The 13,594-nt window shown below is 36.3% G+C and overlaps 1 protein-coding gene across 5 annotated transcripts in view; it reads left to right on the forward strand.

Annotated features, from left to right (window-relative positions):
* Positions 1 to 13,594, forward strand: part of kiaa0586 (KIAA0586 ortholog) — a 103,879-nt gene that overhangs the window by 65,471 nt on the left and 24,814 nt on the right. For all 5 annotated transcript variants that reach the window (XM_052580449.1, XM_052580450.1, XM_052580451.1 and 2 more), the window contains exons 20-29: positions 565 to 651; positions 3,392 to 3,570; positions 4,837 to 4,946; positions 6,802 to 6,980; positions 7,063 to 7,207; positions 7,305 to 7,503; positions 8,499 to 8,779; positions 9,714 to 9,790; positions 10,178 to 10,303; positions 10,939 to 11,113. In XM_052580449.1, coding sequence (XP_052436409.1) covers positions 565 to 651; positions 3,392 to 3,570; positions 4,837 to 4,946; positions 6,802 to 6,980; positions 7,063 to 7,207; positions 7,305 to 7,503; positions 8,499 to 8,779; positions 9,714 to 9,790; positions 10,178 to 10,303; positions 10,939 to 11,113 — 1,558 coding nt within the window. The remainder of the gene's footprint in view (positions 1 to 564; positions 652 to 3,391; positions 3,571 to 4,836; positions 4,947 to 6,801; positions 6,981 to 7,062; positions 7,208 to 7,304; positions 7,504 to 8,498; positions 8,780 to 9,713; positions 9,791 to 10,177; positions 10,304 to 10,938; positions 11,114 to 13,594) is intronic.

The following is a 13,594-nucleotide window of genomic DNA, read 5'->3' on the forward strand; positions in this document are numbered from 1 at the left end:
GTAATCCTTATGACTTGTGCTCTGTATTTAAAGTCTTCAGAGGTCACAGACTGTAATTCTTCCATCATTCTTCAACATGTCTCGTGGAATTACATGGGGGTGAATAAACGATGGCAGAATTTTCATTTTTGATTGAACTATATTTCCATTTTATCGCAACTTCAAAAGAAAGGAATGACAGATCTCGTCTTAAGCATTGTGACGTGAGTGAAACGGATTCTTAAAAAAAAATGTTGATTATATTTTGGTGAGGTTCTAAACAGACTAAATGATTTGGAGAAATCCAGCATACCTCACCAAAGTGTTATTTCAATTTCGATTAAACATTCCAATCTATTACATGCTTTCAGAAAGCAGATAGGGTGAATTTCCATTTCATAACGACTTTAAATAAGCGCTACCCTACTTTATGGTGAAGTATCATCTTTTGTTTCACCCTGTCATCATTATCCTTATTAACTCATGCACTTACAACTTTCTAATCTCCCCGGCCGTTGATGAATTTTGTAATTTCTAGACACTGTATTGCTTCCTGACCTCTGTCTCCGTATCATTGCCTCCCAGGCTGCCGAGGAACCACATGCTGGTGAAGATCAGGAGGAAAATATCTTTCCCGGAACCAATTTCTTGTCCGTAGCCGACATCAGCCAGGTATATTCAATTAAAAGCACATTTCAACCCACACACTCACTCCAGCTCGTAACGTAAAGGTCATTTCAAAACCTGAGGGTATCAGCCCCGATCCACTGTTTCCTACTTCATTCCCATTTGCATTTCGACCCAGCTACAAATGCCCATTCTCCACATCTCCTCCTACACAGAAATATTGGCCATCAATGGCTCAGCACTCCAGTAATGAGATTTTCTGAGCCAAAGGGTGAAAGAGAATATCGTTTCCTGTAATTAATGAAGACCAGAGAATGGATGAGACAAGAGTTTAAAATATCATTCACGGGTTGGGGAAAAATCTAATTACAATATACACGGTTAAATTGGGCTTTCAGTGAATTCATATGGAAGGGGTGTGGTGCCATATTGCCGATAATAGTCTTTGTTCCGTTCAGGAATTCTGCTCTCATCACGGCTCGCTCAAGCATACACACAGAGACATAAGCCCCTTATATTTACCGCTAACAAGAAGCACAGGACGCTCGGCATATTGGGCATTAGGCCGACTCTGCCGCTCGGTCGTACAAGGGCACGCCGTCAGTTAGCACCGAAATAGCAAAGCAGTCATTAGGCGGGAAGTGGACGCAGGCAAATCTGTGCTGTTCTCACAGGCTTTTGTGGAAGGTGGCTGGGAAAAATAGTGTTTATAATGAGAATTTTAAAAAATCACATGAGCTGTTCCACAGTGACCCCTTTTGGCCTGAGAGGGAACGTCATCCACAGATGAAGCTGGGTTTGATCTGATCTTTGGTGAACAGAGGTTTGCGTAGGAAGGAATTAATTTTGCATCAGTGAACTGAGAGAGTAAGTTGTTCTTAGATGTTTGGCGTTAGAATTTGAGTGGTTGGATTTTAAGAGGTTTGCCTCATGTTTGCTGGATGCAAGCATATATATTATGTGCATTTATACTTTTTGTTCGTTCAATACTTTAGCAAATTGGAGGATCTATGTCAGTGGTTCACATTCTTTTTGACTAATGAATATTGTCCAAAACAGTCCAACTTATATTAATTTCTGATGGTGTTTTTTGTTTGTTTTTTTTTTTTTACCAAAACTAGTAATATATCATAATAATAAAATATAATAATTTCTAGTAGTGGCAATATATAAATTACTTTAAATATAAATAATTAAAAGTAAAGTAATTATAGAATTTACTGAATGAATACTGAATGTTTTCCATGGTTCACAATCTTTATAAGTAATACATTTGCATGATTTTTACAGTTGTTTGTGATTTTTGAATCACAATTATCAATCAGTAAATTTACTAACAGTTTGCAAATTCTCAATAAAATAGTTTAGAGCTTGACATAAATAGACATTATTTATATTCAGTATATTTACTTTATATGATTTTATTAATTTGCTTTCCATGTGTAAATAACACACTTTTTTTTATTTATCCTGTATCGATGTTTTTCAAGGCCATGGGAACTAAAATGACAAGTGTTGGGGGAACAAATTAAAATAAGAAATATTTTACTTCTGGATTTTCTTGATTTGTCATTTTGATGATCTGTTTTAGCTTATTTATAGCTGGTTTTGTCTTATTTAGTCCTCTTGCAGGTCGCTGGTTGGGACCCCTGCTCTATGTCCATCTCTTATTATCAAATGCTCACAATTTAAAGTTAGAGATTTGAACGAATCTATATAGTAGCACAAAGTATTGAACCTTGTCTTGCACCATGTGTGCTATGTATAATTCATCTTGACCTAGTGGATGACAAGAAGTGAGAAAAAGTTCCAATGACTTGCATTGAAGGATGGAAAAGAGCAATATCTAGAGACAGGAAAGCTTTTCATGAGCAAACATTACTCGTATGTTCTTCAGATTATGTAAAAATCTAGCGTCTTCTGTCTGTTGGCAGGAGTAGTGTGACTATATAAAGTCCTTCTAACTCTTTTCATTTTGACTCTCTAATTGTTCTAAATGGCAATTAAGATCGGAGTTATGAGTCCAGAAATGAAAACATTTTCCAAACAATGAGAGCAATAAAAATCCAAGCGCGTTGCACAGCAGTTGCATATAATTAAGCAGTTTTTCGAGGACTGGCATGTATTCGGCCCACTTGTAGTTTTCCCAGCGACCAAATAAAGGCCACAGCTACTTAAGTCCAGACCCCGGTGAACAAGCTCGCTCACTCTCTCTATCTTTCTTGGACTGCAGGCACGGATCCTTGCCAGCTCCTAAAATGTCATTCCTCTAAGTCTCCAGTGCCTCAGCTTTGGCTCGGTCAGTTCTGATGGAGCCATAAACTTCAAACGGGCTCAGCGCCCGGCTGGCAGAATTCATTTCTCTCTCTTTTCCTCTGGCGACCGGCCACTGGAAATGAGCTAATCGCTCCTTACACAGACCTCCCTGAGTCTGGGCCAAAGGAATCTGAACATTATCCAAACCAATGACCGAAATGTTGAAAGCTGGCTCGCGGATCCAGCGATGGAATTATACAAGACAAACGTCCCCCTTTCTCTCCAGCCTCCCTTTCAGTTAAGACTGTAATGACCGCTGTGAAATTGCACACAGACTAACATATGTTAGCCATTACAGCACAGTATATGGTGTACTTTTATTTGCCGTCATTTGCCTTGAAAATTCAATGTCTGATCCAGTAAGCTATGTGTAACAGATTGTCAATAAGTCTCGTAGAAAGCCATATGTTGGAGTATGTATCATAAAACTGCTGAGACTCCAGTTTTCTCAATGCTGTGTTAAATTCAGGAAACACACGGCGGACTTCCAGACTCTCCTATAGAGCTCAGCGGGCTGCCATCTCCTCCAGCTGCTCTGTATCACGGCCCGGCCTTTCCTCCACAACACCCCCAGTCCACGCCTCTGACCGAGCCCATCCTGAGCACCATCCAGCAGAGAGAAACCCTGGAGAACAGGCTGCTGGATTGGTGAGACTCCACTATCTCTGCAAATATCATCTGCTATTATGACCACAAATATGTCATGGTTTACACAGAAATATTAGGCAGCAGAACTGTTTTCAAAATTAATGATAAATGTTTCCCAAGCCCCAAATCAGCACATTAGAATGATTTCTAAAAGATCATGTGACTCTGAAGACTGGAGCATTATTAAAATATTAAAACAGAAAACAGTTATATTAAATTGTAATATTATTTTACAATATTACCGTTTACTGTATTTGATCAAAACAATGCAGCTTTGCTGAGAATGAGACTTCTTTCAAAAACATTTTTTAAAATCTCAGTGGTAGTGCCCATACAAAGAGCAAAGCTACATATATATATATATATATATATATATATATATATATATATATATATATATATATATATATATATATATATATATATATATATATAGACATACACACATACACACACACACACATGTTTGTTTTTGTGAAAAGTGGGGACATCCCATAGGGGTAATGGTTTTTATAATGTAGAAACTGTATATTCTATTGCCCTTCACCAACCCTAACCCTCACAGGAAACTTTGTGCATTTTTACTTTCTCAAAAAAACTCATTCTGTATGATTTATAAGCGTTTTGATAAATGGGGACATGGGTTATGTCCTCATAAGCCTCATAACCCTCTCCTTTTTATAAATACAGCAGAGATGTGTCATACCCATGTCATTATACAGAGTTGTGTCCTGATATGTCACAAAAACATGCCCACACATACACATTGATTGATTGATTGATTGATTAACTTATTTCTATATTTATTATGCAATCCTGAAGCTTATGCAGTAGAACATGGTGCTAGCAACACAAAAGGTCATGGGTTTGATTCCCAAGGAATGCAAGAATTGATAACGTACATATCTTGTGTCTTGAATGCAGTGTTAGTCGTTCTGGGTAGGAAGCGTCTTCCAACTGCATAAATGCAAATGAATATATATTTATATATAAATACAGTAAATAAGACATAAGGCCCTGTTCAGTGAGTTTGATACACTTTACTCCAGTTTGATCTTTGAAATGCATGTTTTGTACATCACTTTGGATAAAGCTACAGATCTACTTAGTGACCGTTTCCTTACACACTGAATGTTCAGGCCAACTTTGAGTTTCATTTATTGTTGTATAAGTTAAAGTGGTTAATGGCTGGATTGCTAATGACATGTTATCATCATCATCATAGAATGATGCCACTATAGCACTGTGTCGTCATCTCTCTCATAGGGTGGAGCAACAGCTGATGGCCAGAGTGATCACTGGAATGTTCCCTCAGCCCGTCCAGACCGATCCAGCCAGCCAATCAGAGCCAGAGAATAGTGTGACATCAGACATAGGTGAGAATGTGTTATTTGTAATGTTTCTGATTGTGACTTTAGGTTTTATTTTACATTCCGAAAGCTCCCAGTTTAATAGCAATGAAGTTTGTCTGTCTGTTGTTCAACCATCATTCATCTTCACCAATTTACCAATGTGTCTGGTCAAATCAACAACACAATCAATAGCGCATGACATAAACCAGCAAGAATGGCGAGCTGCACCATGTTCCAGTCTATAAGCTCATAATTTTGATTCATAGCGTCTACGAATGCAAGCAGCACATTTGTCAAGCGTGTCAGCACGCAGCAAGATTGTATTTCCTCATTAAAATGCGATTGCTTGTGCTCAGCCCCTCTACTCCATCCTTCCGTCTCTGTCGCGTCACTTCTGTTCAGTCGGCGCGGAGGTCCTGCCTCATTAATTCTCACTTTTGTTTAATAGAAAGATCAATGATGTATCAAATTTGCAGAGGAGGCTCGCGGCTAACTGTAGTCAGCATATTCCCAGACTGACTGGACTCTTCCTCCTGTAGAGGAACTGTATATGTGTTTGAACACAGACAAAAGGAAATGAGGGCCCTGCCAAGAATGTCAGTTCACTATATTAGCTTGTTAATAGCACCGGCCCAAAATGCTTACGGGTGCAAGATTTCAAAATAGGCTGGATGAGAGGTAAAGTGAGTCTCAAATTAGTTATTTGAAATTACTTTACTGGCAAACTCAACTTGCCAGAAGGGCTTCATGGGAAATTTCTGAATATTGTGGGAATGCCAGATTTGCAGATATTAAGTGTAGGCATTGTTATTATTTGGAATTGTTTTGCTTTTTACATTGACATTGCTGAAAGTGATAAAAGGTCAGACCTGTGGCCTAGTGTTTTCAAATCCTATCCCATTGCCCATAACACATTGCACTTCTTTTAAACCTGTCTACTGTCTTTATCAATCAAAATGTGGAAAAATGCATTATTTAGTCAGTATTTAGAAGTTATGTGTTAAAAAATCATATTAGCTCAATACTCCACCATCAGCCCTGTCAGTGGATAAGTAGTAAAAATATTAATTTTAATAAAAATTCTTTTTTTCTAAATGACAAAATAAATTTCTGCTTTTGCATTTTTATTTTAATAAATATTGTGTAAAATAAGCTTTTGCTCAATGTTAGCCCTTTGCTAAGCTGCACCCCCTTTGGTTCCCATGGGGAAAAAATCTGAATCTAAATCGCAATGGGTAATATTCCTGAGTTGAAATGAATTATAGATTCTGAAAAAGTATTTTTATCTTATTTTTTTATTGAAAGAATTTGTTAAATTATGCAATAACATGATAGAAAACTTTGAATCAGAATTGATGCAAATATTTTCAGTCAACTTTTTTCAGTCTCATGTGAATTTTTTTTATTTATTATTTTTGAATTAATTTATTTTATAATTTGTTATAATTTGGATATTTTATTTTATTTTAAAATAGCATCACTAATGTGAAAACGATTAGATGGCAACAGTTGCTGAGTTAGAATTTGTCAGTTCATTTTGATGAATTTATGTGCCTTTTTAATAAAAAGATTTATTTCAAAAATGTGTTTATATTTTTCTAGTATTTTTCTTGTATATTGTGTTTTATTCTTTTGTTGGTTTTACTAGTTTGTTTTGCTTTAATTCAACAACTTGAAAAAAAAAAACGCTTACTGTAGGAAAGAGTGGATTCTGTTTGTGTCTTTTTTTGTCATCAAATTACATCATCCTGTCCTTTAGATATCAGTATTGAAAAACCGTCTTTCCACTGCTATGTACAGTATTTTAACTGTAGCCTTGTTAGCAGAAGTACCCATGTACAGCAGATGATCCTCTGCTCTGTGTGTGTTTGTGTGGCAGTGGAGGCCGCGGGTGGTGGTGGTCTTCAGTTGTTTGTGGACACAGGGGTACCAGTGGACTCTGAGCTCATAAGACAGTGTGTAAATGAAGTGCTGGCTGAAACCGTTGCAGTAATGCTGGGACAGAGAGAGACACAGAGTGAACCCGCTGCCCCTGTCCAAACACAGGATGCTCAGGAGGTACTGGCATCCAAACACACTCTCATTCATCCAGGATGACCTTTAATACCATAAATGTGGTAATACTGTTGTAATATTGCAGAAGGTGACTGAGTTACCAACACCGGCACCCACTCCTGAGCCCATTTCCAAAGACCCGCTGTCTCCTGTCAGAACCCCAGATCTCTCCGAGCAGCTTTCTACAACTCTGTCTCCCAAAGAAAGCCATAAGAGATCTGCTTCACCAGGTCTGACAGTGATTTTATGAACATACCAAATTACTCCCCATCTATCTGTAAAAGTTTAAGCACAGTTGTTCACTCATCAGTTCTGCCTTTGTCTCAGGTCAAGACAGAATTCCTGTGGGCACACCGACTACTACACCAATCCCATCTCCCACCAGGGTGGCCACACCCTCTCCTCCTCCAGCCAATCAGAGCCCAGATTCAGCCAGCCTCCAGAATCACCCATGGGGACGAACAGAGCTCCCCCTGGAGGAGGAACAACCACACAGCGAGAGGCAGGAACAGCCATCAGCACCAGTGTACGTCTAAATATTATTGCGTCATTCTCCTTGCAGGAAATATTCAGTCAAGGGAAAAAAAACATGCACTAATATTCATTTTATTTGTGTAGAAGAGCAAAGGCTGGTATTAAAAGCTATGGTTCATTATGTTTTAGGTGTCAGTAGAGAAACTGTTTCTACTGTTTCATTGTAGAATTTTGTGAGGCTTAACTGAGGATGTGCTATATAGACCCGCAGTGCCCCCTGCTGTTAACAACAGTAAATGTATGACTGATTCTAGAAACATGGAACAAAATATGTCCCATTTTAAAAATGACATACGGTAATTCCATTTTTAAAAGTATGATATGATCACTAAAAATACAAAGGTGGCATTTTAATTTTTATCATTATTTTATTACAATTATTTAACATCATCACTCACTACCATTTCTCCTGCCTTCAGACAATTCTTAATGCTTCACATAGAATAAAATACAGACTGACTTTAGGAAAGCAAAAACATAATTACATTTTATTTTTTAAAAAACATTTTACTTCTATAATCTGACAGAAAAAAATGTTTAATTTATTAAATATGGGATAAAAGCTGTGTCCCTACTTCTTATAGCTGAATTAAAACATTTAAAAAATCTAAATATCGCAGCTAGTCTCCATCCTACGAGTCAAATTTCCATATTTCACCTGCTTTGGGTTCAGCAAGACCACACAGACTCATTCATTCTTTCATTCATTCAATAATTCTGATTTATTTTATTACGACAGTTTAATAGGTCTAGCAAAACATTAGTTTAAAAACCACTTGTCATCTCAATTAACTAAATTTAAATTTAAAAACTCATCTTGATCAGGTGTAATTTAGTGTTTGATTTTTAGATTTTTCTCTGACCTTAGGAATAAAAGTTGCTGCTATAGCACCTTTACCACTTTGACATGTTAATGGCAGTGTAGACATGGAGGAATCTGTGCTCAGCGTTTCACTCACTAACACCCTCCATCTCTCACACACACAGTGTCATGTCAGTAGCCCAAGAGGACGATGAGGAAGAATCAGTCATCCATCCATCTTCACCTCTCCCCTCCAAACCCACGATTCCCCCACCTCCTCTTCCTCCTGTGAGCCAGGAACCTCCTCCTGTGGCCACCCCTGAATCCTCCTCCTCCTCCTCCTCTTCCTCCTCAGAGGAGAGCAGCTCTAGTTCCAGTGTGACTGTCACTGGGACGGAGACGGCAGCCAGACACATCTCAGAGGGAGAGCTGCTCCTCACTCACGGCCAGATGGCGGCAGTCAGAGGTACACGATCGGTGCAGCCAGACTGATCCAAAACCACACTGCCTGCATAAGCAGCTGCCTTCGAAGGACAAAATTGACTTTTAGAGATAAATGAGCATCTCACAAACCCACAAATACAGCAGAGATGTATTGTAATACAGTATTGAACAGTATATAAGATTTTTCTCTTATACTCACCTGCCCTACTTTTTTTTTTTTTGTCAAAAATACATTAAAAAGTAATGTTGTGAAATATTAAAACAGTTTTAAAAGTAAATAAATACAAATCAAAGCTGAAGTTTCAGCAGCCATCACTTCAGTGTTCATTGCTTTTAAGAAATGCTGATTTGGTGCTTAATTGAATTAATTATTATTGGTGCTCAGTTATTAAGAAAGGTTCGTATTATTATCAATTTTGAAAACAAATTTGGTGCTTTGTTTTTGTGAAAAATATGATACTTTTGAATGATTATCTGCAGTTCAAAGGAATCGCATTTAATTTGAAAAATAAATCTTTTGTATCATTATAAACTTTTGATAAGTTGGTTGCTTCATTGCTGAAGCTTTTTAAAAAACTTTTACAATTAAAAAACTTTTACAATTAAAAAACTTTTACAATACAATTTTGAGAGATGTTTCTTGAGCACAAATTAAAATGATTTCTGAATTCAGCAGGAATAAATTACATTTCAAAATATATTCAAATAGAAAGCAGTTGTTTTGAGTAATATTCCACAATATTACTATTTTTACTGTATTTTTAATCGAATAATTGCAGCTTTGGTGAGTATAAGAGACTTCTTTCAAAAACATGAGAAATATTTTATTCCAAACTTTTTAATCATATATATTTGTTCATTTTTGCCTTTAATACTCTGTAGTATGCCTTTGATTCCAGTATTTGTTGTTGAGTTATAAGCTTTCTTCTATGCATTTTTTTTTTCTTCTTCCCAAGTTCTGGAAGAGGAAGGAGTCATTCTGCCTAATTTGATGACCAGCCTGAATAGTTCTCTACACGGAGTCCAAGATATGGTGAGTCTTAGCCACAGAGCCAAAAATTGTTTCCTTGCCATTTATTTATTAAACCAAATGGAATGAAATAATAAGACAATTTCAGCTTGGGGTTTGAGCTCTTAGCCAAAGGTTAGAGGTTCAGTCCCAAATGAGAACTGGGTAGACAGCCAGTAACACAGTTATCGCTGATATAACTATAAGCTGTCATAATTACCATTGTGAAAAACACAAAATCAGTATTTCTATTTCATTTTGGATAGTGGAAGTATGGGAAAAAAACTCATACAGTAATAGAATTCATTATAATTGTTTAACAACACATTGTTAATAAAATAACACCACACATATTTTCCAGTTATATATAAATCAAATTAAATCCACTGACAAAACTTTTTTTTTTGTCAGGACTATGATCTGCCCAGTGAAGGTCAGGTGATCAGAGCCCCACACGTTCCTGCTCATCATGATCCCATCCTGTCTCTGTTGGCCAGAATGGAACGTGGCCCTGTCAGCCAATCACAGCAGCCAGAGGTATCATGTGACTTGACTGAAGCTTTCACATTCATCAATGATGACCAAATCAGGAACAAATAATTGTTTTTTTTAACTAGTTCTTTTGAAATATTTGGTAAAATTAATTTCTTTGTGAAGCTTATATGCAGAATGTTTGTAAATTACTCCATTGTGTGTGTGTGTGTGTGTGTGTGTGTGTGTATACATAGATGTAAAGAGAGAGAGATGCAGCTCTATATTTTTTTGTATATTATTTTAAAACTGAATAAATAAATATATATATATGTATAATATATATATATATATATATATATATATATATATATATATATATATATATATATTTATATATATATAAATGTTAATATAACAATTATGTAAAATATTGACTTTTTCCTGCCCATCACTTACTATTAGAGCTGTAAACATGTAGGGAAAAAACATAAAATATTGCTGAATATTTTATAAAATAAGTGTAAATTGTTTTTTTATTGTTGTTTATTATTAAATTTGTTTATAATTTTTCTCTGAACATTTCTGCAAACACTAGCTTATGTCTTATTTATGTTTTGCGAGTTCTGCTCTTATCCAGTAGATGGTGCTAGAAGATCTTAAAATAGGACATATGCTCTTAATTCAACTCTCTTTCTCAGAAATGGTGGGAGGAGGAGAGCAGTGGAGAGGTCAGTGAGGGTCAGAGGCCGCTTCTGACGGCCGCAGCGGAGATTGTGCTGACCGGACACTCACTCATGGATCAGCAGAGATACACAGAGATCTCACCCCACGCCACTCTCACATCACCTGGACAAGTGCCTGCCGACCACACGGGTATAAAACACCCCTCACACAAACACAGCCTGCACTTTTACCATAGTAAATAAATAAATAAACCTTGTCTCAGAATTGATTGACCTTTTTTATGTCTCTTGCCTTAAGCAATAACAGTTAAGCCAGTGTGACATGTAAAAGGTCTCTATGTGTGACACATGAACTGTAAACATATAAACGTCATTTCACTTTTTTACATTGTTGTTCTTGTCGCCATTAATCTCTCGTTTTGCCCATCAACTCCTGTGGCCATTTGGGTGGCCATGTCCCCTTCCTGTATATCTTTGGCGGCGTTACTGGCCCTCTGTGGGGCGTCTCTAATGGGGCATATCTCACACTCCCCGTGTTATATGGACACAGGGAATTAAGCTGTTTTTGCTTCTGATTCTGTGTGAAAGAGCAAGCTGAGGCTGACAGGGAAACCAGGCGGTCTGGATACTTCATCAGAATTCAGGCTCAGGGAAGCAGGCGGAAATGAAGCCCACTCCCACTCTGAGCATCCTCTTACACAGCCTGTGAACGCCGTCCAAACACAACCGCAAAGACCCTGCACGCTCCCAGCTAATGTTTATTCGATTATTCCCTGCTCAGTGTGTGTTCTTCTGCTGAAGCTGTGGATTGAAGTAGAAATTGACTAATAATGATTTTAATTTAATGCTGGAAGCTTAGATGCAGAACTTATTTGTAGTTTTTTGTCCTTTTATTTGTGCTTTTTAATACTATACTAAACAAGTAACTGAAAATTACCATTAAATCTATCAATAATAAACTATCTGCATTATTAGTAGTAGTAGTAGTAACAGTACATTTATTATTGATGGAATTTAATGGTTATTTATTAGTTGGTCGGTTCTGCATTAATTATAACATATTATTATTATTATTATTATTATTATTAGTTTATTATTGAATTAATTTAATGGTTATTTATTTATTTAGTATTGCATTAAAAAGCAGAAATAAAATAATAGATTAAAAAATTCAAATTAATCCTTCATTATTAATAATAATAATAAATTATTATTATTATTAGGGAATATCAAATAATGTTCGGAACTTTCTGTCCTCATTAATATGAATTTTATAGAATCATATTAATAATAATTATTATTGTCATCATCATCATTATAAATAATATCAATAAATAACAAATTATACATAAAATGTATTATACATAAAATGTATTATTTGATATAAATTAATATTAATACTAAATATTGTATGTAATATTTATTATTAATAAAATATTTATATATTTTTTTTTATTTTATAATTATCATATTATATTTATGGTACGTTTGTGGTTATTAAAAAATAAAAAAATTAATGTTTGTGTTGGGACATTTAACTGTTTAGATTAAAATGCTTAAAAGTTTGTCAAAGGTTGAGTTTACCTGAAAATTGGTCAAATTCTGATCGGGGGAAAAATTATTTTAGTAAAGAAAAAAGTCTGTGTTAGGCTTTTTTTGGAGTAAATATTAGTTTCATATCATGTTCAGGCTTGAAACGCTGAATTTGAGTTATTGAATAAAACCTGTGTTGGGCTTATTTGGAGTCAATGTTAGTTTCGGGTCATGTTTCAAAGTGAAACGTCACCGTTTGGACTTCCCAAAACCTCACACTATAAAGAAACTAAAGTAAGTCAATAAAGTTATTAAGCAGAGATGTGTTAGAAAACACCAGTCTGTGTTTTAAACGTTTGCTGTTAATAGTGTACTTAGACTGTCTGCTGTCCAAAAGTGTGTGGACAGAATATGTAAGCTATGAGTCCCGGGCAAAAGAAGGCCTGTGTAGAATCCAAACCTCTTCCTGTGTTGGCCTAAACCAATATTTACTCAAAGCCAAGATCGCTCTGCTCCCAGTAAAAAGAGCCTCAGTGTTGCTTAGAGACTAGCGCTGCCAAAGAAAAAACACACACCCCAGCAGCACAGACAAGAGTTCATCCTTGACGGAGCCAGAATTTAATGCTATTTTGCTTCCCTCTCCACTGCAATAGAGTTCCCATAACAGAGACAAATCAAAGCTGCTCGAAACATCACGCTAAACCTGCCCAGACCGTTGTTAAATGTGTAAACATGTTACAGGCTGTCAGACTGCAAGTATACTTCACAAGACTGTGTTGCTGTATACCGTATTTTTCGGACTATAAGTCGTACCTGACTATAAGTCGCATCAGTCCAAAAATAGGTCATGATAAGGAAAAAAAACATATATAAGTCGCACTGGACTATAAGTCGCATTTATTTAGAACCAAGAACCAAAAGAAAACATTACCGCCTTTAGCCGCTAGAGGGCGCTCTATGATATAAGTGTAGACTACAGAAGCACTGAGCAGCATAGAGCGCCCTCTGGCGGCTGGAGACGGTAATGTTTTCTCTTGGTTCATTTCTCTCGGTTCATGTCAAATTAATTTTGATAAATAAGTCGCACCTGACTATAAGTCGCAGGACCAGCCAAACTATGAAAAAAAGTGCGACTTAT

The sequence above is a fragment of the Carassius gibelio genome, chromosome B17 (assembly GCF_023724105.1).
Source record: "Carassius gibelio isolate Cgi1373 ecotype wild population from Czech Republic chromosome B17, carGib1.2-hapl.c, whole genome shotgun sequence".
Lineage (NCBI taxonomy): Eukaryota > Metazoa > Chordata > Actinopteri > Cypriniformes > Cyprinidae > Carassius > Carassius gibelio.